Source organism: Nannobrachium achirus, assembly GCF_963921795.1.
Source record: "Nannobrachium achirus genome assembly, chromosome: 24".
Taxonomy (NCBI): domain Eukaryota; kingdom Metazoa; phylum Chordata; class Actinopteri; order Myctophiformes; family Myctophidae; genus Nannobrachium; species Nannobrachium achirus.
The window spans coordinates 30,336,890-30,364,368 of NC_137831.1; the positions used below are offsets into that span (position 1 = coordinate 30,336,890).

General features: G+C 42.6%; 1 protein-coding gene across 1 annotated transcript in view; it reads right to left on the reverse strand.

The window, feature by feature from the left end:
• The window catches only part of LOC308280209 (dystrophin-like), a gene marked incomplete at both ends in the record, with an annotated part of 562,770 nt that overhangs the window by 2,073 nt on the left and 533,218 nt on the right, over window positions 1-27,479 (reverse strand). Inside the window, 7 exon segments of the mRNA XM_080720472.1 lie at window positions 3,281-3,395; window positions 6,893-7,136; window positions 7,817-7,975; window positions 15,159-15,224; window positions 17,622-17,687; window positions 20,916-20,954; window positions 23,243-23,379. Of these exon segments, the coding sequence (XP_080576598.1) occupies window positions 3,281-3,395; window positions 6,893-7,136; window positions 7,817-7,975; window positions 15,159-15,224; window positions 17,622-17,687; window positions 20,916-20,954; window positions 23,243-23,379 (826 nt within the window).

The window sequence follows — 27,479 nt, forward strand, 5'->3', positions numbered from 1 at the left end:
CGCGCGCGTGTGCACGTACGTGCGTGCGCACAGTCCTGGCTCTTTAAGGCTGTTGTCATATCTGGGTTATGTTTTGTGCTTTTGTTTGAAACCAGCTGAAACCAGTCAAATGTTGAGTGTTTTAGCTAGGCAGACTGCAGCAGATTGATCACTCCAGCCTGTAGTGAGCAACACGGACTGTAGAGGGCAGCAAAGGCCACAAATTATTATTACAGTTGGTTTTATGAAGGCTGATGCTCCTACCATTTCTTTTCAGGAAATGTAAAAAATATATATGTGATCCAATGTAGTTATGATTTAGACACAAGCTATTGTTAATACTTTGGTTACACACCCCACACACACAAACACTTATAGCAGAAAACTTATAGCACAAAAATAGCAGATCTACAAGCTCACAATGTGTTGTGATGAAGCAACTTGAATATCTGCAGTTTGTGCTACTTTTGCATAACACAAAGTTGGAGGACAACCATTTACAACTAAAAATGTATACAAAGAATATATATATAAAGATACAAGGTTGCTGCCCCGACGATGAGAATATATTCTTAGAAATGTTTTAAAACCATAACCAGGCATGTTATACCATATCTAAAACTACAGCTTATTTTAAAGAGTAAAATGTTTCTAATCCATCTCCATCTGTGTGGTAAAGTATGCTAATACAATGTAACCAACACATCTGCAGTGGTTGGAGGTCGTCTCCCCACTCAACAACATTGAGACATTCACACCCTGGTGTGGGGTAGGACACCTTCTGGGTGGCAATGTCAATAAAGTTATTTGAAGCAGGATGCACCAAATCTTTGAGTTTTGACATGGTCGCAATTACCGCTCTCCGTCAGGAGAGGGCGACAACAGACACAAGTAACATTTACAGAGTGTAGCTTTTGAGGCATATAATGACATGCCACTGCCTGGCCTACATAGCAGAGTCTTTCATCACTGTTTAAATGGCACAGTACGAGATGGACCAAAAGAGAAATGGATGTTTTATGGTTTTTAGAAAAAGCTTCAGATTTGGGTTTAGGGTTCGGCATTTAGAGGTTAGGTTTAGGTTTAGAGTTATGCCTGATTTATATAAGTATACGTTATAAATCATATAGATTGTGAGTAGGACACATCAGTCTCCAAAAAGCATCCATTTTGGAGATTCACTGTACACATGTTAAGCCTAGGGTATACTTACAGATCCTTCTCGAAAAAATAGAATATTGTGTAAAAGTACATTTTCTTGAAACTGTCATATATTTCTTGAGACTTTTATATATTCTAGATACATTGGACATTCAGTGAATTATTCCAACCCTTTTGTTGTTAAAATTTCTGAATTTTTATGGCATACATCTCATGAATTTCAAAAGTCCATATTTCAAAATATTACACTATTACACAAAACCACTCAACACAAGGATTTATAATAGCGAAATGTCAACCTTCTGAAGTCAGAGTTGTTTGAAAACAGTGGGAAGTTTCCGAAGTCAGTTATGATTTGGGGTGCTATGGCATCTGCAATGCCTCACACAATATTCAAATTTTTCGAGAAGGATCTGTATATGACTGAAATTGCACAGATGTGTCGCACACCAAAAATAGCAGAGTTTTTTAAATATAAAAACATATATTCTTATATTTAAAAAAAAGTGGTTTCCAATGGTATTACGGCCGTGAGCACTCATATTCTCCAGGAAAGCCGAAAGAAAGCACCTCGAGATCCTTGAACCATGATTGAGCCTCCAACTCAGTCACTCGCGGTCAAAACGAAGGCCTGATTTACACACGCCGGATAGAGCTGATCTACCAGCTCACAATGTGCCGCCATACATTATTGCTGTTAAAAGAACTCACGCTCATCTTTTACGCAGATTAATAAACGTGATTGTTATAATTCAAACATTAAAGATATAATACAGATATATTGCTTCATCATACTTGCAGTATGCTTGTAGATTTGATATTTTCGGTTTTATTTTCGATATTTTCGACATCCGTGCAATTTCATGTAAGTATACCCCAGGCTTAACATGTCTGCAGTGAGTACCTCCAAAGTGGATGTTTTTTGGAGACTTATGTGTCCCACACTTTCTTTTTTTTATCATTCTAATTTGGCTGGGTGGTTTATAACAGTTTTTTTGCCCGTAGTACCCCCTTATACTGATTCCTGAAGCCGAGTACCCCTTTCCCCTGACTACATCATTTTGCTTAGAAAGGTTGTCCAGTTTTCATACCAATATGTTCAAAATGAAACAGCATAATGGCAAATACACGTTGCTTTCTATTCAATAACAGTTGTAATTTGGTTTAACAATTTACATCTGAGCAGGTTCACACAAAGGCTGTCATGTTTTATCATTGACCAAAACACAAAAATGCATATTCCCGTATTCTAACGTACCCCCTGCAGTACCCCTGCGTACCCCTAGGGGTACACGTACCCCCATTTGAGAAACACTGGTTTATAACACATTACTTACTCTGCGGTCTGACAAAATATGAATACATATGAAGCAAATACTCTGCTTTCCAGGCCCACTCCTGCTGGGTCAGGGCACATCCTGTTTATGGACTCTTTAAAAAACGTTATGTCCTCCCTAGCATTAGTAATACAAACGTGTATGTGTCCGAGTGAGTGTGTGCGTGCGTGTGTGTGTGTGTGTGTGTGTGTGTGTGTGTGTGTGTGTGTGTGCCTGCGTGTGTGCGTGTGTGCAGGGGTGTCGCACCAAATTCTGGGCCCCGGGTACAAGGATTCACTGTGGGGCCCCTGTGCTTTAACTATTGAAAAATAGCAGATATACAAGCTCACAGCGCGGCACCGAGTGCCGCGCTGCGAGCTTGTAGATCTGCTATTTTTGAAAAATCATGAAAATCTTTGAATATTTCAAATCCTTCTAAGGTTTTTTTGAAAAATCTATGTTTCGATGTGCAGTGGTTCTCAAACCTTTTCATGTGAAGGACCCCCAAAATGGTATGTATTTGGCCACGGACCCCCATCTCAAAATATTTAGTTCCAGGGACCCCCAAGAAGATTTGCACACATTTTCACGACTTTTCAAAAAATAGCAGATCTACAAGCTTGCAGCGCGGCACTCGGTGCCGCGCTGTGAGCTTGTAGATCTGCTATTTTTCAATAGCTAAAGTATAAAATAATTAAGGCCCCTCCACCACCTTGGGCCCTAGTAACTCAGTCCCACTTTCCTGCCCCGTGTGACGCCCCTGTGTGTGTGTGTGTGTGTGTGTGTGTGTGTGCGTGTGTGTGTGTGGCGTGCGCGTAGCTCACCCATGGTGTCTGTGGTCTGGCTGGCGGCCACGCGCAGCAGCGGCAGGGAGGTGTCAGACCTCTGGGAGGAGGTGGAGGGAGATGAGAGGGCCGTACCGTTCACCTTGGAGTCCGTCTGACACGCGCGCACACACGCACACGCACACGCACACGCACACACACACACACACACACACACACACACACACACACAAAGACTAATTAGATATGAGTGACGCGCACACACACAACACAGCAGGTTAAAACAGCGTCCAAAAAAATATCAAGTTGTGTGTGTGTGTGTGTGTGATGATGATGAAGACCTGGCCGCCACAACACCGACAGGCTATTATTAGCGTCCACGCAATTCGTTAAAGGAGTAGTTCACCACTTTTCAACCTGTCTTCATATAATAGGTCCTCAGACTCCTCACTAATGTTCATGATAAAATATCACAATTTTTTTTCTACTCAGTCCAAGTCTCCTAGAAGAGCTGTGGGAAGTTCAGAATCCATCGTCTTGTGACATCATCATTTTCACACAAAAAAAAAAAAAAAAAATTATCAACATTTTTGAAAAAGATATTTAGATTTTTATTATCGTGAGAACAATGGCTTCCACTTTAAAATTGCAACTTTTCAGTAATAAAAAGCCTGCCGTTTCTATAAGCTGGATTGGCAATCGATGATGTCACAAGACGATGGGTTTCTGACCTGCCCACAGCCCTCCTCTGAAAAAAAAAAAAAAAAAAAAAGGAAAAGCTATTTTTGAGTGAGGACCAATTATATGAACATAGGTTGAAAAGCGGTGGAGTGCCCCTTTAAGAGCTGGGGGCCGTTTTGTTCATTTAACAACCTGGAACCAAATGGACCCGATTTGGTTCCAGGTCGTACGCGCTTCGTACGCGTCCCACGTCGTAAGCGCTCAAGAGTTACAAGAGTTGAAAATAATGGACAAACAACAAATGAGATGGCAGCAGGCCTGGAATTTCGTCATTCTAGAGGCAAGGCCACTGGGCCTTTGGTGTTGTCTATTTTTTGAGGGCACACAGGCCAAATGCCAGGGCAGGAAGGCCATCAAATAAAACAAGATTTTAGTCCATTGAAAGAATTTGTTGAATTTAACTCACCCACCGCTATTTTTAAGACCCTTGTAATGGTCCACGCCGCCAGGATTTTGCCTACCTTTAACGTGGGCGCGCGCGCGAATCCATTGCGCGATGGTTCACCGATTGCATTCACAATACGATCCAGGCAGGGTAAGCAACAAAGAAAGCACTACAGCCTTCCATCGCTCAAAGCTAAACCGACGGAGCGCCACGCTGGTGTTGCACAACATTGAACCGGATGACATTTCGGCAGACAGGATACAGGCGTCGTTGTCCCGCCCCCCCATTTCCGTTCTGGAACATCCAGATCCGTTTTTTGTGAATAGGGCGGGTCCACAGAGCGCTATGGACGGCGAATCGGCGATCATACTTTTTTGTTTTATAGTTATTAAAGCTAATTGATAGCTCGTCATATTCGTCATAAGCAGAGTGGACCCATAACTATAGCTCGTAAAACTCGACATATGCAGTGGGTGAGTTAAGGGCCTAATCTGCAGTGAAATAGATACATTATATTATGAAATGAAATAGATAAATATTTACAATCTTATACATGCTCAGCCCCGCACCATTCAAAGTCAGTGGATCGGTTTTAAGATGGGGACTCGGGGGAGTAAAAAAAAAAAAAAAAAAAATGGTGTCTACATGACAAGAAAGAGACACCGGTGTCTACTATCTACATATTGACAAGAAAGCGACAGAGGAGAAAGTGGTACAGTCAGCTGAGGCATTAAGGCCACTGTGGCCTCAGGTCATGCCTTTAGTTTGAGGGGCACAAGGCCAAACTGAGGGGCAACGGCGGCCATGGCCTTCATGGCCTCCATGAAACTCCTGCCCTGGATGGCACCATTGCATAATTCTTCGAAAATACAACATGCTTAGTTTTGACCGTTTCAAACTAATCTTTAAATGTGTTAATGATCTTGCCCCAACTGCACTCTGTCCTCAGGTGAAAGAGACAGGTACTGTACTAGTAGAATCACAAGGGGATCAGCAAATGGCGACCACAAGGCAGCAATGCACAGCACCACTTTTGGTCAGTCATCCTATTCAGTAAAAGGGATACACTTGTGGAATGCCCAAGCAACTGAAATAAAAAAATGAAAAGGTTAAATATTGGTTAAAATTAAACCAAAGCTGTGAACATGCGTAGGCGCACTTTAGAATATTAATGTTCACTGCTCTCTGACTGAAATTTGGGAATTTTGTGCTTTTAGATTGGAGCTTCATGCATGTACTTTTGTAATAGAATTTTTAGGTAGATTTTTGTATACTTTGTAATAGAATTTTAGGTAGATATTTGTATAGAAAGGCCTAACCAGGGACTGGGGTTGAAAATTAGCCATGGCTACAAATCCTATATGCAAGGCAACGGTTTCATGTATTTATACTTGATTTTTTTGTGTTGTCCCTTTTATAAACATATTAAAAAAAAAAGAAGAAGAAAAAAAAATGGACACATGTGGACACATGTTTGTGTTATGATACTCGTGACGACGTCAACATATACACAAGTATTTGACGGTAAATAGTTTATGTTTTCGTGTTGAGCTCCCACTCTCTGCTGCAGAAACCATCTGGAGGATCAGCAGGGTCCGTGTTCCAAGCCCGCCCACCGCTTCTGGATTTGATCCCGCTTCTTACATGCGTGTGACGCGTGGCGCTGCCCACTGTGCTTTACACATGACGCTGCTTCAAGTGTTTCCATGAAACTGTGTGTGTGTGTGGGTGGGTGGTTTAGCTTGCGTGTACAACAACCTGCTTCAGCGTGCGTATACCGTGACACCCACAGCCACAACTCTATGAGGGTGGGAACCATGATCTGGTGCCACCCAAATTTAGAAAAAAAAAGTGTTTTATTTTATAATTTCACTTTTTGGGGCATTATGGTATGAATTGTTACAACCACGTTACAGTTAGTGTGATGCAGTAGCCTGACCTATGACCTGTTGTGTTTGTGTCTATATTGTGTGTTATAGGTATAAATGTGCCAAAATGTATAGTTTCTTATGCGTTTTGGGGGTTTTGAGTCCCTAATTTACGGTAGTTTTTCGACCGTGTGGCTTTGCCGTGCGGCCGGGAAGATCGCCCACCTTCTGTTCCTTCTCCCCCCCCACCCCCCCCACCCCCCCCCCAGGACTACGGGCTAGAACCGGCCCAGTAGGGATGGGACGATAAGCGATATTATCGTTAATCGTGATGAAAAACAACTCACGATAATCGTATCGTGGAATTTTAATTTATCGAGATATAGTCCTCAGTCATGCACTGGGATCAATTCACCTTTTATTCGACGAGCTGCATATCCGGTACCATTTAAACCCTCTATAACTGGTAACAGGTACAGGTAAAAAATAGCTGATAGATGAGCTTGTAGATCTGCTATTTTTTGGGCAAATGTTCCGCCCCAGGGTAATGGATGTTGGGGATATGTTGATTATCACGATAATATCGTAAATCACGATTTCTTTGGTCACGATAATGGTGAGATGAAATGTTCATGTTCATGTTCCCCCTGGCCTCACCTGCTCCAGCAGCTGCCTGAGCCGGTGCAGCTGGGACTCCAGCTGCTTGTTGTGGTCCTCCAGGATCTGCATGCGCGCCTCCAGCCGGCCCTTGTGCTGCCGCAGCAGCTTGGCCTCGGCGATGAGCTCGGCGTCGCGCGGGCTCTGCGGCGACACGGGGAGCATCTCCGGCGGGGAGGGCAGCGGGGACAGGCCCTTCCTGTCGTGGGCCTTCTTCAGTCGGTCGTACTCCGACTGCAGCTTTCTGCACGGGGGGGCGGGGAGGGGGAGGGGGAGGTTTAGTCCAGAACAGGGGTTTTCAAAGAAGTGGGTGACGGGGCACCCTGGGGTGCCGTGATGGCAGTCCAGGGGTGCCGCGAGATCATTTGATAATATTTGGAATTTGTTTGGACACTTGAAAGAATATTTAGTGTCATTTTAAACTTGAAGAACAAAGTTATTTTCATGGCTATTATCTCAATGTTTTCCTCGCAACATAATCGCTAAAATATGCTACAAAAATAAGGTGCTGGGAGTGAGAATTATGAATATCGTCGCTGTCAGGTAAAAACCTTGTATCTCCAAGTTTCAAATGTGTCTGTTTTTTGGTAAAATAAAAGCCCTACTTCATCACACAAAAGTGTCACACAAGTAGTGAAAATAGCAGATCTACAAGCACACAACGCCTCGCAATGCGAGGCGTTGTGTGCTTGTAGATCGGCTATTAATCGGGTTAAATAGAACTAACCAAATAACAAAAAGTAGAATCGAGTCTAAAAGGTAGTCTTAAAAGCAATGTATAAATAACTGAAACAGTAGGCTATTGTGTGTTTACTGAACTAAACGAATGATCTGAACCCAAAGAGACATCTCTAAATGATGTATTACCATCCACGCTAGGGTGAAGTTGTAAACAATGCGTTTAAGGTAATAAACGGTTCTCACCTGTTCTCCTGCTCCAGGTCGTTGAGGACCCGCTCCAGCTCGCCCTTCTCCTCCGTCTCCATGGAGACCAGGATCTGGGCGGGGCTTCTGGGCTGGCTGAGAGGAGAGCCCTGGTTCAGAGACTGGCAGTAGTGCTGGATCAACATGTGCTCGTCGTCACTGCAACACACACACACACACACACACGCACGTGCACACACGTTTGTGTTACTATACTTGTCAGGATGTCAACATTTACACACACTTTTATGTTACAATACTTGTGAAGGCGGTTATTTTCCCAGCACCTGACACTGGTATGCAACAAAGCATAAATCATGTCTAAGTGCCGATTCATGCTCCACTTTTAGAGTCGAATTTATTTCGGTTCGGCTCTGTCCAAACTACATGACGTCATTCAGAGGTTCGGCGGTGTGGGGAGTGCCACCGAGATTTTGTGACTCGCCGAACCGAACCGAAAGGAATTCTGCTCTAAAAGTGGAGTACGAATCGCCAAGTATAGTAATACACACACACACAGATTAATACACAGTACATGCATGTGTACACAAAATGAAATAACACCACACACAACATGGAGAAAACGCACACACACACAGAAGAGATGTCAGAAGCTAAATATGGGTGGGGAAAGTATTTCCCCAATGCCACGACAGAGGGCGCTGTTCTAAAAAAAAGACAACAGAGGAAGAGAGAGAATAACCTGACGAACGAACGTCCAGCACACGCGCGCACAACGACAAAACCAATGGGAGACCGAGACTAGCCGACTTGGTTTCAAACAATCATTTTGGAGCCTGTAAACCTCTAATGTGACAACGTTTTTTTCCGATTCTGAACCCATGGAATCGCCTTATGGAACGCCTAAGGGTCCACCACCACTTTGAGAACCACTTGTTTAGGAGACCTGCGTGAGCCTATCCTTCCCAATCCCAATGGAGAAGGGCAGTCAGTCAACGCACTCACGTACGGAGACCATTATTCTGTGTACCATTTTGTGATTATGACATTTTACATGACGATTAATTGTCACTCAAATAATTGCGATTAAATTACGATTTAATTGTGTTTTAGTCGTTCACAATTACATTTCTGTTTGGCTTTTAGGCTTTGAAGTTGCACATGGTAGATATGACATAACCTAAATATACAAAGAAATTACTGACATATTTGACAACTTTATACTTAAAAAAGAACATCGATAGTGGAAATAGCCGATCTACAAGCTCACAACGCGTCGCGATGCGACGCGTTGTGAGCTTGTAGATCTGCTATTTCCACTATTTTTTACTTATATGATACATTTTCAACATGGAAACGATTATGACGATTATGAAAAATAATCACGATTATGTCAAATAATCACGATTAGACGATTATGTAATAATTGTGACAGCCCTAGACATTGGGATCTATTGTTGATAGACTATGCAAAGGAATGTCACTCATACCCTGCTGTGCCCTGTCTCTGTCATGTGGAAACCTTATATGTCCAAAAACTGCAGAAGTAGCAGATCTACAAGCTCAAAGCGAGCTTGTGGATCTGCTACTTTTGATGCTTTTGTGCGACGCTACAGGCTTGTGGATCAGCTGCTTGTCATGCTTTTGTGTGATGCAAGTATTGTGTTCATTTAGAGGGGAAAAAAAACACAAAAACAGCAAGGATATAGATAAAGAAAAAGAGGAGTTAGTCAGTTATTACGAGTTGACTTGGTACTCTCCTGGCATGTTTAACATTCCTATCATTGGTTCCCAAACACTGGGTCGCACATTTTTATGGGTCCCTATTTTATTTATTATCATTATTTCAAAACATTAAAAAAAGAAGAAAAAAAAAACAGAAAGCTAAGATTTTCATGAATTAAAAGATGAATTGGTAAGTAATTTCATTGATAAATAAAATCCAAGATCTAAGATCTAAGAAATTCCATAAATTAGAAAACAAATGTATAAGATGTAGTGAAAATAGCCGATCTACAAGCTCGCGAAGTGACGCGTTGTGAGCTTGTACATCTGATCTTTTCACTAGTTTGGTCCCGGGCAAACGCCTAATTCCTCTTTTGGGTCTTGATCTCAAACGTTTAGGAAAGACTTGATATAGACCGATTTATCAGAGCGGCAACCATAACTGTGGAAATGTTTAGTCTAGTTTTAGTCAACTAAATATCATGGGATTTTAGTAATGTATAGTTGATTTTGACGACTATACCACCACTATTTTGGCGGGCCTTGATGGTGTCGTGACGGCTGATTTTACAATTGGTTGCATGCTGAAAAGAGCCGATCTACAAGCGCACAATACGTCGCAGTGAGATAGGTTGTGAGCTGGTAGATCTGCTAACATCTGAGTAATGCTTACTACTCACGTCTTTACAAATTTTTCTCGTTCCCACACTCAGAAATGTGATGTCATTGTTGCGTTGCAAGTAGTCTCGCGTAGCCAGTCAACTATTACACAATCTCTGAATGCTATACGTATATATAGTCTGGAATTACACCTCCCAAAATCCGAGGCAGGAACCTGTCATCTATTTGTCGTTTCCGTTCTCGAAAATATATTTTAAAATATATATATATTTTCTTTTTCAATTCCATTTCTGCTAAGCAGCAAGCTAAATTATATAGGCTTGGACTATGTTGATTTATATTAGGATAAATCTGCACGACAAAAAAAAAATTGGGGAAGGAGGCTTCACGTCCGCTTATTCGCCCAATGGTTTTCAGAGAAGTTTCGGACCGGACGGCAACGATTATGCCAGAAAAACAGATTTTTTATAGCTGCCAGCCTCTACTCTAGCTAATGCCACGGTGGGAATGGCATCACACAGTGACCATGGCATCACTGTCCGTTAGTCTATTCCAGTCGCGCTGGAAGCAACGTGAGAGGCTAAGGGCAGAATGTGTTCATACGATCCATCCTGCCAGGGTTTTACCGTTTTTTCGATCTTTTCGCAAATTAATGCCCTGCTTGATCTAGGGCTGTGACGATTACGACATTTTACGGGACGATACATTTTCACTGAAATAATTACGATTAACGATTTAATTGTACTTTTGTCGTTGACAATGACATATCTGCTTGGTTCGTAGGCTTTATGGTTGCACATGGCAGATATGACACATAACCTAAATATACTGAAAGAAGACTGACATATTTGACAACTTTATTCTCTTAAAAAAGAACATTGGTAGTGGAAATAGCAGATCTACTTGTAGGTCGGCTATTTCCACAACTTTTTTAATTTGAAACTATATCATCATTTTTCAATACTGAAACGATTATGACGATTATGACAAAATAATCGCGATTATGTCAAATAATCGCGATTAGACGATTATTATGTAATAATTGTGACAGGCCTAATCTTTATCCCACTACAGCGTCTCACGAAACGCATCAAAAGTAGCAGATTCACAGGCGTTTTGAGCTTGTCTAGTACTTTTTAATTTGAATCCAGAAAAGTAGCAATTTTGAAGGTTTGAGGTTTCGACCCTGACAGAGACGGATGCAATACCGGTCAAAACATGTAAACATGAGACCTTGGCAGCGAATAAGGGGACAGAAAAAGCCAGCGGGCACGCTGTGTCATCTGCTTCACTTTCAGGTCCAAACCTTAAAGGAGTAGTTCACCCCCAAAATGACTTTTTTTCTATTGATTAGTCATGCCATGGAGACTAGAGTTCAATAATAGTTTTAGTTTTTTGTCGCAAATACAAAAATGTGATAACAATAAATTTACCCCCATTCGTTCCGGATGGGGACCCGTTTCGAAACGGGTCCCCATCCGGAATTAATGGGGGTAAATTTACTTGAATCAATTTTTTGTCTTAGGAATGTGACAAAAAACAAAAAATATTATTGAACACTAGTCTCCATGGCATGACTAATCAATAGAAAAAAAGTCATTTTGGGGGTGAACTGCTCCTTTAAAGAGTTTTTGGGTCAGTATAGCAGCAGACTGCAAGCAAATTCCACCCCTCACCCCCCCAATAGCAGATAGTTCACTGAAACTTTACTTGCCCCCGTTTGTACTTTCCGTAGTTACTTTCATGCAGCATGAAATGTTGTCCGGGTCAATTTATGTCACTGCTTCTCAAACTTTTTGGGCTTCAGTACCCCCCTTTTCCTAATTGCTGAATCCAAGTACCCCCTTTAGTCGACAACAACCTTTTGATTAGACAATACGGATATCAAAAGTCCTGTTTTGATGTCAATATGTTGAAAATAAAAGTATGCCAAGTAGCCAATTGTTTTCTCTTCAGTAACAGTTGTGCTCGTCAAAATTCTTACTTCATTTGGTTTAAAGCTTTACAGAGTAGCATTGTCATCAATAAACATAACAGTAAAATAAATGTTGCCATTTTCTCTCAAGTACCCCCTGTAGTACCTCTGCGTACCCCTAGGGGTACACGTAGCCCCATTTGAGTAACACTGACTTATGTTACAGAACATGGTTCTTCTCCTGCATCTACAGTATATGTATATCTTCGCTGTTGAGCAGAAAATCCATATTTTCTATTTATTTATTTTTTTGTATGTGTTTTTCCCTACTTGATCACACTCCAGCGTCACACAAAAGCATCAAAAGTAGCAGAACCACAAGCTGGGAACACAGTGCGAAGCAACACGCTTTCCGTGCTCAAACTACAAGGCAGGGAGTGAAGAAGAAGACTTCAAGTATTGGACAAAAAAAATTAAATTAAATGGGGTGGGGAGGTTCCTATCTAGACAACAGCAGCACATTTAACATCTCCCAAATCCAAAGCAGACGGTTAGCGAAATGGAGAAGAGTAATGCCCGAGCAAATTGATATTAGATCGGAATTATATACAGTATGTCAATATTTAGATTGAGATTTGCGATATCCGTGTGTCTGAGATTCTCTCTCTCTCTCTCTCTGTTCTGCATCATGAATATGTAAAAGGAAAGAAACAAGGTACAAAGGAAGCAAATAATAAACACGGGACAAAGACCATGCATGAACGGAATGCTGCAGCGTCTTTACCGATGTTGGCCTTGAAATGTTAAAGAATACACTGTCTGTACAGTATGTCACACAACGACACCTTGCTACCATGTACATCAGTTGTTCTCAACCTTTTCAGGCCGCGACCCCTAAAATAAGCATATTTTAACTGGGGACCCCCCACCCTTACAAGCACTAAGAGTTGAGGCATTACATTTTGTATAACGCGGTTCTATTGTGAAAATAGCAGATCTGCATGCTCACAACGCCTCGCAAGATCGGCTATTTTCACAATTTGTGCCTCTAATATTTGCCATTTTGGCCAATGTTTAATTTGTCATTTTAGAGGTATTAAAAAGTCCTACAATTGTCACTTTAGAAATGTGCAGATACCCTCTATACACTTAAACGTTATGTTGAGGGAGAAAACAATGTTTCACATTATGTTGATCATCTGGGGACCCCCCAAAATAATTTGGGGACCTCACTGGGGGTCCCGACCCACTGGTTGAGAACCACTGATGCACATAAGGGAAAGTAGAAACGGAATAGCACTGAAGTAGATGTTAAAAATAATACCTTTTCACTAATTGTATTAAACTCTATGTCACTTATTGTAGTGGAAAAGCCAAAGAGGAGTCCGAATATCAATATTCTTTCACTCAACAAACTCCCAATTTGAGTTTCCGCTTGTCTCCATCATATATATATGATATATATATATGATGGGGATATATATCCCGTTACAACGACTCAGATACCGATAATGTCAGCACTGATATTGCAGTGTAATACTGGACACTGTTACAACTCGTAATATCCATGGGGATTTGCAAAGGGAATACAATGATAGAAGACGGCTTAAACCTGAGAGGGGGAATTTTCCAGAATAGCGTCTGCATGTGAAAGACAACCCCTCCGCTACCGAGTTAGCAACTCAGCCAGTAGGAAGAGGCAATATGCACAACAGCCATATCTGGGCATTACTTACTTCCTGCACAGGTGTTACGAATGATACTGACGAAGGCTCTGTTCCATTGCATGTAGCACAGTGGTTCTCAAATGTGTTAATTTCAAGGACCCAGATAATCCTGAGAGTGTACAAATGGAACCAAATGGACCCATGAGTGGGCCATTTGAAACCCCCTCAAAGAACCAGGAGGGTGCCTGACCCACACTTTGAGACCCACTGGTGTAGCAGAGTGTTTCCAGTGAGCCAACATGCACAATATCAGCACCCTGACTCTGTTTGACCCAAGCGGCAAGTTGAAGCTGCTGTTCTAATGAATGGCCCAGTCGCTATTTCACCTTCTACTGGTACCAAAAAAATGTCAGCTCAATGTTTATCTATGAGGATTTGGTGAACTTGATTTTATTATCTTAGTAAACCTTTTCATTAACACTTTATGTTTTCAATCGCTGGTTTAAAGTCTTTTTGAAATCTAAATGAAGTGTGTTTAGTAAATCATGGTCACATTAATATCTAAATTAATGATAAAGTAGGCTATGTTTCTAGGTTTATATTATATTGTACTGGCTATACAGAGTGAAGACCCACCCTCACAGCCAATAGCATAAATTTCCGGCTTCATTTCTGGAGCGGATATAGAAAGATGGTGGATTTGCAATTAGGCTTCATTTACGGTTGTGGCAGCGTGGCTCTGTCCATTTGTTTTTTGTCTATGGTTTGACCAGAACGGAACAGAGCCTTCATTGGTATCATTGGTAACACCTGTGAAGGAAGGGACCTAATTTCTTTTACAGTATGGCAGCTGTGCATTGAGCCTATCGATAAGGTAACTGTGGGAGGAGGCGGTGCCAATTCACACGGCAGGCCCAGAGCAGTGTAAGCAGAGTGGCGACGCGCTTTGATCTCGCCGCAGACCGGAAGTGTTTTCGCATGGAGCCTGTTCTCATTCTTAGCGAGCCCCTGCTGCTCTTCAGCCCCGTCCGCCCCCATTCTAACCGAGGCATTTTCACTCGCTGGTAAGTAGACTAAATAACGTCTTTTTCACCCTTTTAGTAGTGTTGTCTACCTTGGAGAGGCCAGTGAATGCGTTAAAAAGGGTGGAAAAGACGTGATTTAGTCTACTTACCAGCGAGTGAAAATGCCTCGGTTATAATGGGGGCGGACGGGGCTGAAGAGCAGAAAAGGCTCGCTAAGAATGAGAACAGGCTCCAGTAAGCTAGGCTAAGCTAGCTTTCCACTATGCTTTCCACGCTTACAATGGGAGTCGACATAAGTGTCATAACTCTCTCTATCAATGGGTCTGGGCAGGCCCAATCGGTGAGTACAGTAGGCAGGTGGTGTGAAACCAAACAAATGAACAAAATGAACAAATTAAACGTGGGAGGGGGGAAAAAGCGGTTCTCACATGCTCTCATTGGGTGAGATACTGTCATTCAGATAAGAGCCATTACGGTTCTCCATTTCGGCTAGCCTGCGGAGGGGGAGGGGAGGGGGAGAAACAGAGCAGAGCAGAGCGGTCAGTCAAGTCCCAAAAGGCCTGGAAGGAAGTCAACCAGCCCACTGCTGAAAACAATAGATTGTTTGACAATAGAATTTCTCTCTCTCTCTTTTTCTTCTACAGACATGAGGTCAGAGTGGAGAGACCGCACGTTCGATAACAACACACTGCTCTCGTAGCCAGAGACAAGTTAATTTGCTTTAAACCAACGACCATTCTAACATTAGAAGCCTACTACTCTCACTCAGGACGTCGGTGTTCGTGTGAGCTTTTTGACTATGGCGGTTTCGTGCCACGGCAAAAGAGGTTTTGTCACCCTAACACACCGCTCTAAACACACCGTTTCCGAAACAGTGGCCCGTGACCCATTTGTAGGCTCACAAAGACCCATTTGTAGGCTCACAAACCAATTTTTATGGGTCACAACCCAATTTTCTTCAAAAGATGGAAAATCTTTTGAATATATATCATTTTGTTTTTAGAAATAAATTAAAAAATATGAATGTTATAAATGTTCAAAAAAACAAACACATCTAAGAAATTCCATAAATGAAATATAATACAAATTAAGTAGTGGTGAAACTATTTTCTCTAGTTCCCCGGGGCGAATGTCTAATTTCTCTTTTGGGTTCACGGGCTAAAAAAGTTTGGGGACCATTGTACCAGATCATATCTAGGATCCAATGGATCTACATGTACTGTAAACGGAGCTGAACTCAGGGACTCTAGGGGCAATCGCCAAGTCATTGTGTGTGCAAGTCATTGTGCGGATAAGCCTGCGTGTGCGTGTGTGTGTGTGAGAGAGAGTGTTGCTACGACAACAGTAAAACACTAGTGGTAAACAAAAAAAGTCTTGGGTCTCAAGCGTCCGGCTTGTGGGTCAGACCTCATGGGGGATTACACAGAGGAATCCCAAGGCTGCTGGCTGACGCATTAATACGGGAGCGAATGTATTGGAATAAGACTGCTTCTTGTTCTCTCCTGCGGGATTTCTTTACTCGTTGCTCAGTTAAACTGCAGTTCAAATCTGGAATGGTACTTTAACGCATTTAGGCCTAGAATTATTGAATGCTTTAACCGGTGAAAAATAGCAGATATACAAGCTCACAGCACGCGCTGCGAGCTTGTAGATCTGCTATTTTTGGAAAAAGTCGTGAAAATGTGTGCAAATCTTCGAATATATGTATTTTACGTTTGTAACTTAAACTTTGCTTCAGGGTGGTCCCTGGAACTAAATATTTTGAGATGGGGGTCCGTGGCAAAATAAATATAATTTTGGGGGTCCTTCACATGAAAAAGTTTGAGAACCACTGACATAGTAGTCTCTCAGGAACAGACTAACTGAGCTCCATTTAAGTGAAAAGGACCTTTTCTTTGACGATGGCTAGCCAGATTGCTGACATAGAAACATCGGTTTTTCAAAAAACCTTAGAAGGATTCAAAAGACACTTCGGGTCAAAATTATAATTTTCACAATTTTTCAAAAATAGTAGATATACAAGCTTTTAGATCTGCTATTTTTCAATAGTTAAAGCATAAAATAATGATACACAATAATGTGGGTTAAACTCCGAGACGCTCTCAAGGTGTTAAGACCTGAAAAATACCTAAAAATAAATATTCGAAATCCTAATTGTTTGGGAACCGTTGCGCTAAGCTAGAGGGAGAAACGAAAAAGAAAAGACTCAGAAAATAATATATATATATAAAAGAAAAATACTGTCGGCTATATTTCAACTGTCATTTGGAAGGATCACATTGGCAGTGGCACATATACATCTAATGATTATTTGTTTTAAAAATCTGAACAAAATTGGCTTAACGTTTGGTTCAACTTACTTCAATATGCCAGAGTTCTGCAGAAATATTGGCCTCGAGAGGAATTATTGAGGTTACAAGATAATTACATAACAAGACATTAAACTTTAAGCATTTAAGCAGAAAGCTCTTTAACCAAAGCGATAACATTTGGGCTTAAGCGAGGCGGCTAAATGCTTAAGAATGTAAATGTCTCGTCACGAGCATCCATGCACTGATCATTTCCAACACACTTGAGCAGCCATACGTTTTTCAGAAAACTCGTAGGATTTAGAACAGCGGTTTAGAACCGTGGTTCTCAAAAAATAGCAGACATACAAGCTCGCAGCGTGGCATGAAGTGACGCGCTGCGAGCTTGTACATCTACTATTTTGCATTAGTATGGGAACGGTGAAGCCAAAGTACGTACACCATTACTGTCTGTAAAAAAATAATAATAAAAAAAAAAAAACACAACTACTACAGTGTCGTACGGACCCAAAAATACAAAGCCGTATGTTACTCGGAAAACACCCGTTATTATTTGACGGCACTTCGTCGGGGAAAGCTTACCGGCTTGCGTAGTGTTCAATCCTGGTGTGTGTGTCGTCATGAGAGAGCTGTGGAGACGAGCCAGGCCTGGGTGGAAAGAAATGCACGGCAAGACACAGAGAGACAGGGAGGGAGAGAGAGAGAGAGACAGAGAGAGAGAGAGAGAGACAGACAGACAGACAGGCAGAGAGAGAGATAGAGATGGAGAGCATTAATTAACTCATACCCTGCCAAAAAAAGACGTTTCTATAATAAAAACGTCTTTTTAACTATGGACCTCCCTGCCAGACGTCTTCTGGACGTCTTTTTTAAATAAATAATTAAAAAAAAAAATGAAAAAAAAAATGTTTGGACCTCCAACAATGTACTAGGCATGATCGCGATCGCGAAATTGCATGTTTAACCCCCATACCAACCACATCTTTCAAACATGGCAGCCATGTTTGTTTACATTTACCCTTTGTTGGCGAAACGGCAATATAAGAGGTCCCACTTTAAATATGGCACAGACTGAGTTAAAACTGACCAACATTGCCTCATATTGATAGCAACACTTGGATACAAAGGCACACACACACACACACACACACACTGAAACACTGTGGAGCTGTGAACTATGGAGAGGGCACAAAGCAGACAGGAGGCATTTCATGAAAAGTTCTCCGCACAAACACTCTGGTACACTGCAGTGTCGATTTTGTCGACTACAACTGTGACTGTAAAAACGAAATAAAAACCATGACTAATGGGGGCGCCCGCTGGCCTAGTGGTCAAGGCACATACCAAATACTAGGCTATGATGCCTGCTGTCGTCGCCGGTTCAATTCCCGATCCGGACAACCTTTGCCGCACGTCATTCCCCATCTCTCTCCCCATTTCCTGTCAGTCTACTATCCTATCAAATAAAGGCATAAAAAGCCCAAAAACAAATCTTAAAAAAAAAAAACATGACTAATACTAAATTACTAATTTACTAAGACTAAATATTTTTTTTACAATTTCGTCAACAAATAAAAACTAGAACAAAAAGCTCACAACGCGGCACGTTTGAATAAAACCCGAACCAATAAACCTGCAAACAGCCCAGCGCACACAACGAAGCACGCTCGCGTAAAGGCAAGAAACAGGTTAAAAATCCCTAGTGGGAACACGTGCGCTGTGTGTTGGATTGACTAGCAGTAAGCAACACAAACTGCCTCTCCCTCACACACACACACAATGGTCACATGATGAGAGCAGCAACAATCACATGAGTGTGTGTGTGTGTGTGTGTGTGTGTGTGTGTGTGTGTGTGTGTGTGTGTGTGTGTCTGTGTGTGTGTGTGTGTACACTTGTATTACTATATTTGTGAGGGCCAAATATTTCAAGAAGTTCAGAATAGTAGACATTGTTAGGATAATTTTTCCTAACCTCAAGATTCAGTTTACGGTTAGATACATTTAGGCTGGGTCTTCAACAGGGGGTCCTCAGAGTTACTACAGGGGGTCCTCCAAATCTTTGAGTGATCCACCGGCTGTCCGTGCGCCAGTCAGTCCGTCAGTCACACGTCACACTTTTGCCCTGCTCATATCTCCACAACCGTTGCCCCCATCCACGCCAAATCTTGCACACACACTCCTGACCTGCCAAACTACTACCTCCAAGGACCCCCGCAGCTCCAGGGACCCCCAGGTCCCTGGGGGACCCCCAGGTCTAATTTTGCCCTGCTCCTATCTGCACAACCGTTGCCCCCATCCATGCGACATTTTGCACACACACTCCTTACCTGTCAAACTACAACCTCCAAGGACCCCCGGAGCTCCAGGGACCCCCAGGACCCTGGGGGACCCCCAGGTGTAAAAAATGACCAAATGTGCAAAAATGACCAAATGACCACCCCAACGGGGCTGCTCACGGGGAATTCCTGGGGACCACCCACTCCTGGTGCTCCAGAACGGATGCAAAAGTGGTGGCGCCCCCAGTGGAGGACCCCCTCCACTGCAGCTCACATAAAATGCCGTAACTCCTACAGATTTTGCCCTAAAATCACGAAAATCACTACACAGCATGTCTACACTCATGTCATCAACATGGATCAGGAAGATTTAGGAAAAACAAATTTTTGCCCTATTTGTGGAGATAAGCGACCCGATTAGGGAGTCTTACTGGTATTAACCACTTGAACCCTAGTGTCCATATTCTGAGAACTTTAGCCAAAAACAGCAGATCTAAAAGCTCACAACGCCTCGCGCTGCGAGGCGTTATGAGCTTGTAGATCGGCTATTTTCGGCAAAGAGCTTTGGTGTAGAGGGGGAAAAAGAGCAGACTGAGTACAGAGTGAAAGGTCAAGTAAGTGGTTAAATATCTGAAAACACAAATTGACATGAATCCAAAATACACTGACAATTGTGCTGTCAAACAATGAAACTATATGGAATCTATGAAAAGGTTGTGGGGGTTCCTGCTTCATCTCTCTCTCTGCTAAGGGGTCCTTGGCCTGAAAACTTTGAAGACCCCTGATTTAGGCACTTAACTTTTTAGCCGCCGTTGACAGTCCTCACCGTCATTGAAAGGGTTAATACCATGGCGCCGTTGACGGTGAGGACTGTGAATCTTACTGTATATACAGTAAAGATATGATTACTTACTGTACGTCGCTCCGGTCCCGCCCGCATCGGTAATGTCGGCGATTTGTTTACAACGCACGTTGGGCGTGCACGCGAAGTGAAGCTCCTCAATGTTAAGTCAATGGAGAGGCCCATAAAGAAACTTCATTTAAACAAAATAGCCATTTTGAGACATTTTGCAGCAGATCTAAATGTAAACAAGGCACAAGGCAGGGCGCAGCCATCTTTCCTCTTCTTGTCCCACACTGTCATGTGACTAGATGACGTAATCGTTGCCGTCAAGTGATAATCCAAAAAAACAAAAACAACCCCCTTCCAGCCCTTCAAAATAATAGCGGCGGCCTATGGAGGAAACTGCGTGGCGCCGAGGCACCAAGCAACCTTCAGATTAAGAGGCACTAGATGTGTTAAAGAGCATAAGTCAGGGTTAGTTTTAAATCTGATTCATACTTAGCTGTGAGTCGGAGTCACTCTGCGATGCGTTGTGAACACAATTTTAGGCCTATTTTAGGCTTTAGGGTTGTACAAAATTGTAAACTGTACAAATGGCATCCATAAAATCACCTGTAATTCTCAGGAATATAGTAATACATGCATGTGTGTGTGTGTGTGTGTGTGTGTGTGTGTGTGTGTGTGTGTGTGTGTGTGTGTGTGTGTGTGTGTGTGTGTGTTGTGCGCGCGTGTGTGCGCGTGTGAGCCAGGTACTCACGCATGGTCTACGGGCCAGAAGTTGATCAGTGTGACAGGACTGCAAGACAAAAAAATGTTGAGATGGTTTCGGTGATACAGGAAGTGGGCAAGGAAGACAACGCAGCAAAGCACGATGGGAGACGTAGTGTGAAAACGAGGCGACACGAGACGATGCAGCAAAAGATGTGTCATCTTACGCACGCGTACGCTCACACACACACAGACACAGACACACCAAGCCTACGGAGATAATACAGCGACTGTCGTGATTGTGACATTAAAATTTACATGACGATTAATTGTCACTTGAATAATTGCGATTAACGATTTAATTGTGCTTTTTGTCGTTGACAATTACATTTCTGTTTGGCTTGTAGGCTTTGAAGTTGCACATGGCAGATATGACACATAACCTAAATATACAAAGAAAAGTCTGACATATTTGACAACTTTATACTTAAAAAAGAATTGACAACTTTATACTTAAACAATAACATTGATAGTGGAAATAGCAGATCTACAAGATGTGAGCTTGTAGATCGGCTATTTCCACTATATTTTTTAAATGTTTGAAAATATATGAGCATTTTTCAACATGGAAACTTGTATGACGATTATGTCAAATAATTGCCATTAGATGATTATGTAACAATTGTGACAGCCCTAGCGACGATATGATACAATAGTTAAAATCTTTGCCAATTATTTGGGGGCCCTCAGCCTGCAATAGCCACACAGCCGTCGCCGTGTTGGGACACAGCAGAAAGGTGTGTGCGCGCGCGACCGCACGTGTTCATGGAATTAGCTCAATTGTGCATTTCTCACAGTGTGCATGTCTGTCAGTGTGCAAAGACCCAATAATTACAGGTTGGGTAGGCAGCGTACCTGCAAAAGAGGGTCAAACAAGGACAAGCTAGCTCGCTCCATTAGCTGACACACACACACACACACACACACACACACACACACACACACACACACACACGCACACACACACCTGACATGAAAAACACCCATGGGTGATTGCTCATTAATGTGTGTAAAAGAGGTTTAGTTCACGTGTGTGTGTGTGTGTGTGTGTGTGTGTGTGTGTGTGTGTGTGTGTGTGTGTGTGTGTGTGTGCACGTGCAGACAAAGCGTCACAGTTAGCAGTAAAACCTCATTTGTGCGTGTGCATGTGTGTGTGGAGGCAGGTGGCTCGGCTCCATTTGTGTGTCGTTGTGTGCCTGTGTGTGTGCCTGTGTGTGACTGTGCACGCGTGTGAGTGTGCGAGTGTGTGTGTGTGTGTGTGTGTGTGTGTGTGTGTGTGTGTGTGTGTGTGTGTGTGTGTGTGTGTGTGTGTGTGTGTGTGTGTGTGTGTGGGTGTGTTAGGGCATTCACGAATAGTGATTTTTAGTATTCTAATTATTCGACCTCAAAGTATTTGATTAAAAAAGAATTGGACCCCAAAAAATGTGTTAGGCATGATCGCGATCGCGAATTTGCATGTTTAACCGCCATACCAACCCATTCTTTCAAACATGGCAGCCATGTTTGTTTACATCTGAAGAAAACATAATGGCTGCTTAATCATGAATGCCTGAACGGATTTCCAAGCGGATTTTTTTGTTTGAAAGCTGTGAACAGCCTCCACACACGTGGTGCATGATCTAGGCATGGGCGTGCACGATCCGTGCACTATGAATTACATGGAAGTCTATGGAAACCATGGCAACTTGGACTTTCAAAGACATTTAATTGATGGCACCAAGCAGGTTAATTAGGTTAATTAAGCAAGAGGCGAACATTGTGAAAATAGCCGATCTACATGCTCACAATGCCTCGCGTTGCGAGGTGTTGTGAGCATTTAGATCGGCTATTTTCACAATTAAATGAGTCACATTAAATGTAATACCTACAATTCCAAGTGCTTGTCAGGGTGGGTGTCCCCAGTTCAAATATGTTTATTTGGGGTTTAGGTTTGAGAACCCCTGGTACAGAGCATTAACAAATTCATCCACCAGGGGCATTGCCCAAAAAAGAAAAGAAAAAAAAAAGAAAAAACTAATATTTGACTTCGGTGAACAACGTCAAATAGTGACTTTGATATTCGAATATTTGTGTGTGAGTGAGTGAGTGAGTGAGTGAGTGAGTGAGTGAGTGAGTGAGTGAGTGAGTGAGTGAGTGAGTGAGTGAGTGAGTGAGTGAGTGAGTGAGTGAGTGAGTGAGTGAGTGAGTGTGTGTGTGTGTGTGTGTGTGTGTGTGTGTGTGTGTGAGTGAGTGAGTGAGTGAGTGAGTGAGTGAGTGAGTGAGTGAGTGAGTGAGTGAGTGAGTGCGCGCGCGCGCGCGTGCGTGCGTGTGTCTCACGTCTCCATGTTGTCCCCCTCCAGGATGGTCTGGACGGGCAGGTAGCCCATGCGAGGGTGTTTGGCAAAGTATCGCTTGGTCCTGAACTTGTTCTTCAGCACCTTGGCAAAGTCCCTGACGTCCTCCCCTGATGTGGTCTACACAGAAAGAGAGAGAGAGAGAGACAGAGAGAGAGAGAGAGAGAGAGAGAGAGAGAGAGAGAGAGAGAGAGAGAGAGAGAGAGAGAGAGAGAGGCAGAGAGAGAGAGAGAGATTTATTTAGGCCTATAAGTATTGAATGCTTTAACCAGTGAAAAATTGCAGATATACAAGCTCATGCCTGTGTGATGACCTACACTTATGATAGTCTACAACAGTGCCTCTCAAAGTGGGGATCCAGGGACCTTCGTGGCTCCAAATGGACCCTTAATTACAGGTCTAACTCAAGTTATAGGTCTAACTAACACGTGCAAATGGGACCATTTGGTTCCGTTTGCACGGACTCTCAAAGTTACGGGGGTCTTTGAAAGAAATGATAAAAGTTTGAGAACCACTGGTCTACAAAAGTGAATGCACACAATTCAGCCTTCAGCCCGCTGCTACACGGCCTAAAAATAATGCAGGCTGCGCTCACCCTGCCCCCCTTTTATGGTGACCCCTGTTAAACTGTTCCCTGGGGATTCTTAAGCCTCACTGTTTTCCACTAGGTCAGTGGCGCCCAAACTTTTTAGCTCGAGACCCAAAAGAGAAATTAATAGACGTTTGCCCGGAACCCAAACTAGTGAAAATAGCAGTTCTTGTGCCACGTTTGCGAGCTTGTCGCTACTTCTTAATAATTATGATGTTTTATTTATGGAATTTCTTAGATGTGTTTGTTTGTTTGTTTGAAAATGAATGAAAATCATCACAAAAAAGGGGGAAACTAGGTCACATATGCTGAACTCCATTCCCCAAAAACACCTAACATAATTAATGCCATAACTCATTACGAAGCCTTCACTTTTCTTCTTATTTTCTTCCTTTTTCTTTCTATTTATTTACTTTTTTTTAAAGGGCAACTTCGGGTTTTTTCAACAAGGGTTCATATTTTAGGTTGTAATTAAAGAATATAAAAGATGAGTGTTAAAATTATTTCAGTGGTTGGGGGCATGTGTACAGAATAAAAGAATAAGCCTATTCCCAAGATACAACGCAACCTTTCATGGTTGGATGTGACTTATGGGGGCTAGAAGTGTTACTGTAAATAGCACTAAAGAAACTGCTGGCTTATTGTGTCTAAAAAGACATATTTAGCCACTTGTACGCATGCCCCCATGCGTACGCATGCCCCACATTTTAGCACGCTAAACGCGATAAAACAATAGAACAAAGCAAATGAAAACATTTTAACACTCACTTTTTTCTTTTCTCTAATTACAATCTAAAATATGAACCCTTGTTGTAAAAAAACAAAGTTGTCCTTTAACCAGGGACACACGTCTGACACAGCTTTGTCAGACGTGAGAAGGTGGATGGGGTTTTCCAAGGAAAACATAAAAAGGTCTAATTTGTCATGTTATCTCTCGGTCTAAACTATTCCTGATAGAAGTGGTGTTGTTCATTCTGTAGTAACTCCTCTTGGGGTGTGAGCTCCTTCATGTCAGTGCTCTTACAGTAGAGGTAACACAGAATGGATCTTAAAAGATCTTGATCACAGTCTGGGGAACAAAGCCTGCCACTGGTGACTTATTTCTTATCGGGGAAATATTGAATCATTCACTGCCAGAGTAAATACATAAATGAATTAATGGACTCAAAGCGACCCTCAGTTTTTATTGCCAATTTGGACCAATGTTTCACTAGTTTTTATAAATTAGTATGGTTGTCGCTGTCTTCTGAGGACCCCCTGCTCATCTGTAAATTGTTAAAACAAATTACATCAATACCTTGACTAGTACAACTGTTATTGAATGGAAAGCAATGTTAATTTGCCATTATGCCGTTTTATTTTGAACATATTGGCATGGGAACTTGGAATTTAGATTTTTCTAAGCAAAATGCTGCGTGTGAACCAGTGGTCTACAACAGGGATTTTCTAACTTTTTTGACTCAGGGCAACCCTGTAAATAACTCTTTCATCCGCGGCACCCCTGAATTACACTGTTAATTTTTTGAATCTTACATCCTATTGGAGAAATATCTGTTTCCATCAGAACTGACTGAAAATAACGTTATACTTGACGTTTAACCACTTGACCTTCCCCCCAGCATGCCTATTCTGGGGGGAAGGTTCACCAAAAATAGCCGATCTACAAGCTCACAACGCGTCACAATGTGACACGGTGTGAGCTTGTAGATCTGCTATTTTTGGTGAAGAGTTGTCGTAGATGGAAAAAAGAACTCACCAAGTACAGTGCAAATCAGGTCTGTTTTACTAAGCATAGTGAAGTGATATTGATGAATTCCAAATATTATCAAATTATCTCGCGGCACCCCTGGACTGGCATCACGGCACCCCAGGGTGCCCCGTCACCCACTTTGAAAACCCCTGGTCTAAAACAGCCTCCGACTCCGTCAGTTCCTTCCTCCAACCCCATCGCCTGCCCTCACATCAGATAAACCTCCATCCTCTGCCTCAAGCCCTTATCAGAGTCTGCGGTGAAGAGCCTATCACCGCAACTTTTAGGTGTAAAGCTATCCACCTAAAGTTAGAAAATAAGTGGAGGCCATCATAGTCAGTCATGGTGAAGTCCTATCACTGTGACTGACTGGTCTAGATCGACCAATCAGTGAACGGGGTGATGGGTTGATCTGTCTGAAAGTAAAAACAGAGAGATGTGTCTGGGTTCGCGGTGGATAGCTCTTCACCGCGAGTAATGACGCAATGTTGTAGTTTTATGACTTAAAAAGACTACACCGCGGTGGATAGCTTATCACCGCGGTGCCAGGCCGACATGGCCTGAGAGAAGTCCGCTGCTCAACACGGCGGGCCTGCAGGTATAAATCTCCTGGAGAGCCCTACACTCAGAACAATGCCGAGTGGAAGTGCTCTGCATGGACAGTAGCATCATGTGATGATGAGAGTCCCTCATCGCCCCATGCTTCACGTCAAAAGCTCCCGTTCTAAGACCTGGTCCCCCGCGCACTTCAGATGCATAAACACTTGTCTATGACGAGGTCGGCGCGCGCACACACTACATCTCTGGATGCACTTGAGAACAGACCCTCCACACACACTCACACACACACACACACACATTCACACATACACACACACTCCTGAGAGATGGAGAGAGAGGGGGAGAGAGAGAGACGTCCACATAGGAGAGTGTTTTTTTGCACGTTGTTCAGTCCGAGTGTATCAAAGGGTGCGTTCGGAAATGCGCACCGGGTGTGTCCTCATTGTAGTGAGTAACCTCAGTAAAACTATGCCTAAACCTAACCCTAACCTCAGTAAAACTATGCCTAAACCTAACCTCAGTAACCGTGACGCGGGTGATTATCTAACCCGGTGCGCATTTCCGAACGCAACCTTTGATACACTCGGACACCCGTCCACATAGGGTATATGCACACTTGCACAGACGCCATTTTGTTCTACTTCCGGGTCTCTTTCGACTTCTTTCACAGGTGTTACCGATGATACTTATGAAGGCTCTGTTCCATTCTGGTCAAACAGAATCAGGGTGCTGCTAGTGTGCATGTCGGCTCACTGGAAACACTCTGCTACACCAGTGGGTCTCAAAGTGTCCTTGAGTGGGTTCCAAATGTCCCCATACAGATGTGTAACTGAGAGTGTACAAATGGAATCAAATGGACCCGCAAGGGTCCATTTGATTCGGAAGTGGTTCTCAAAATTTTTCTTGTCAAGAAGAACCCGCAAATGAATCGGTATTTGGCCACGGGCCCTCCTGCTGAAAATATTTCATGCCAGGGAGAGAAGATTTGTGCAAATTCTCTCAAAATGCGTCTTAGGTTATAAGTTGCTGTTATAGGTTGTTGTTTATTTGTTCTAAAAATAGCCGCATGACACATTGTGACACGATTGATTGATTGATTGATTGATTGATTGGATACTATATAAACAGCTTGCAAAGACAAGCACAGTAAAGTACAGTACAATACAAGGTCTGCCAGTAGGATTTTAAACCCAAGAAAGCCTATGGCTTGTTTCCTATGGGGTCCTTTGCACTCAATTAATTTAAATACAGTATGTGACCTTATTAGATCGGTTATCCGTTTGTAATGTTACGAATCATCAACATTTCTCTCTCTTTCTT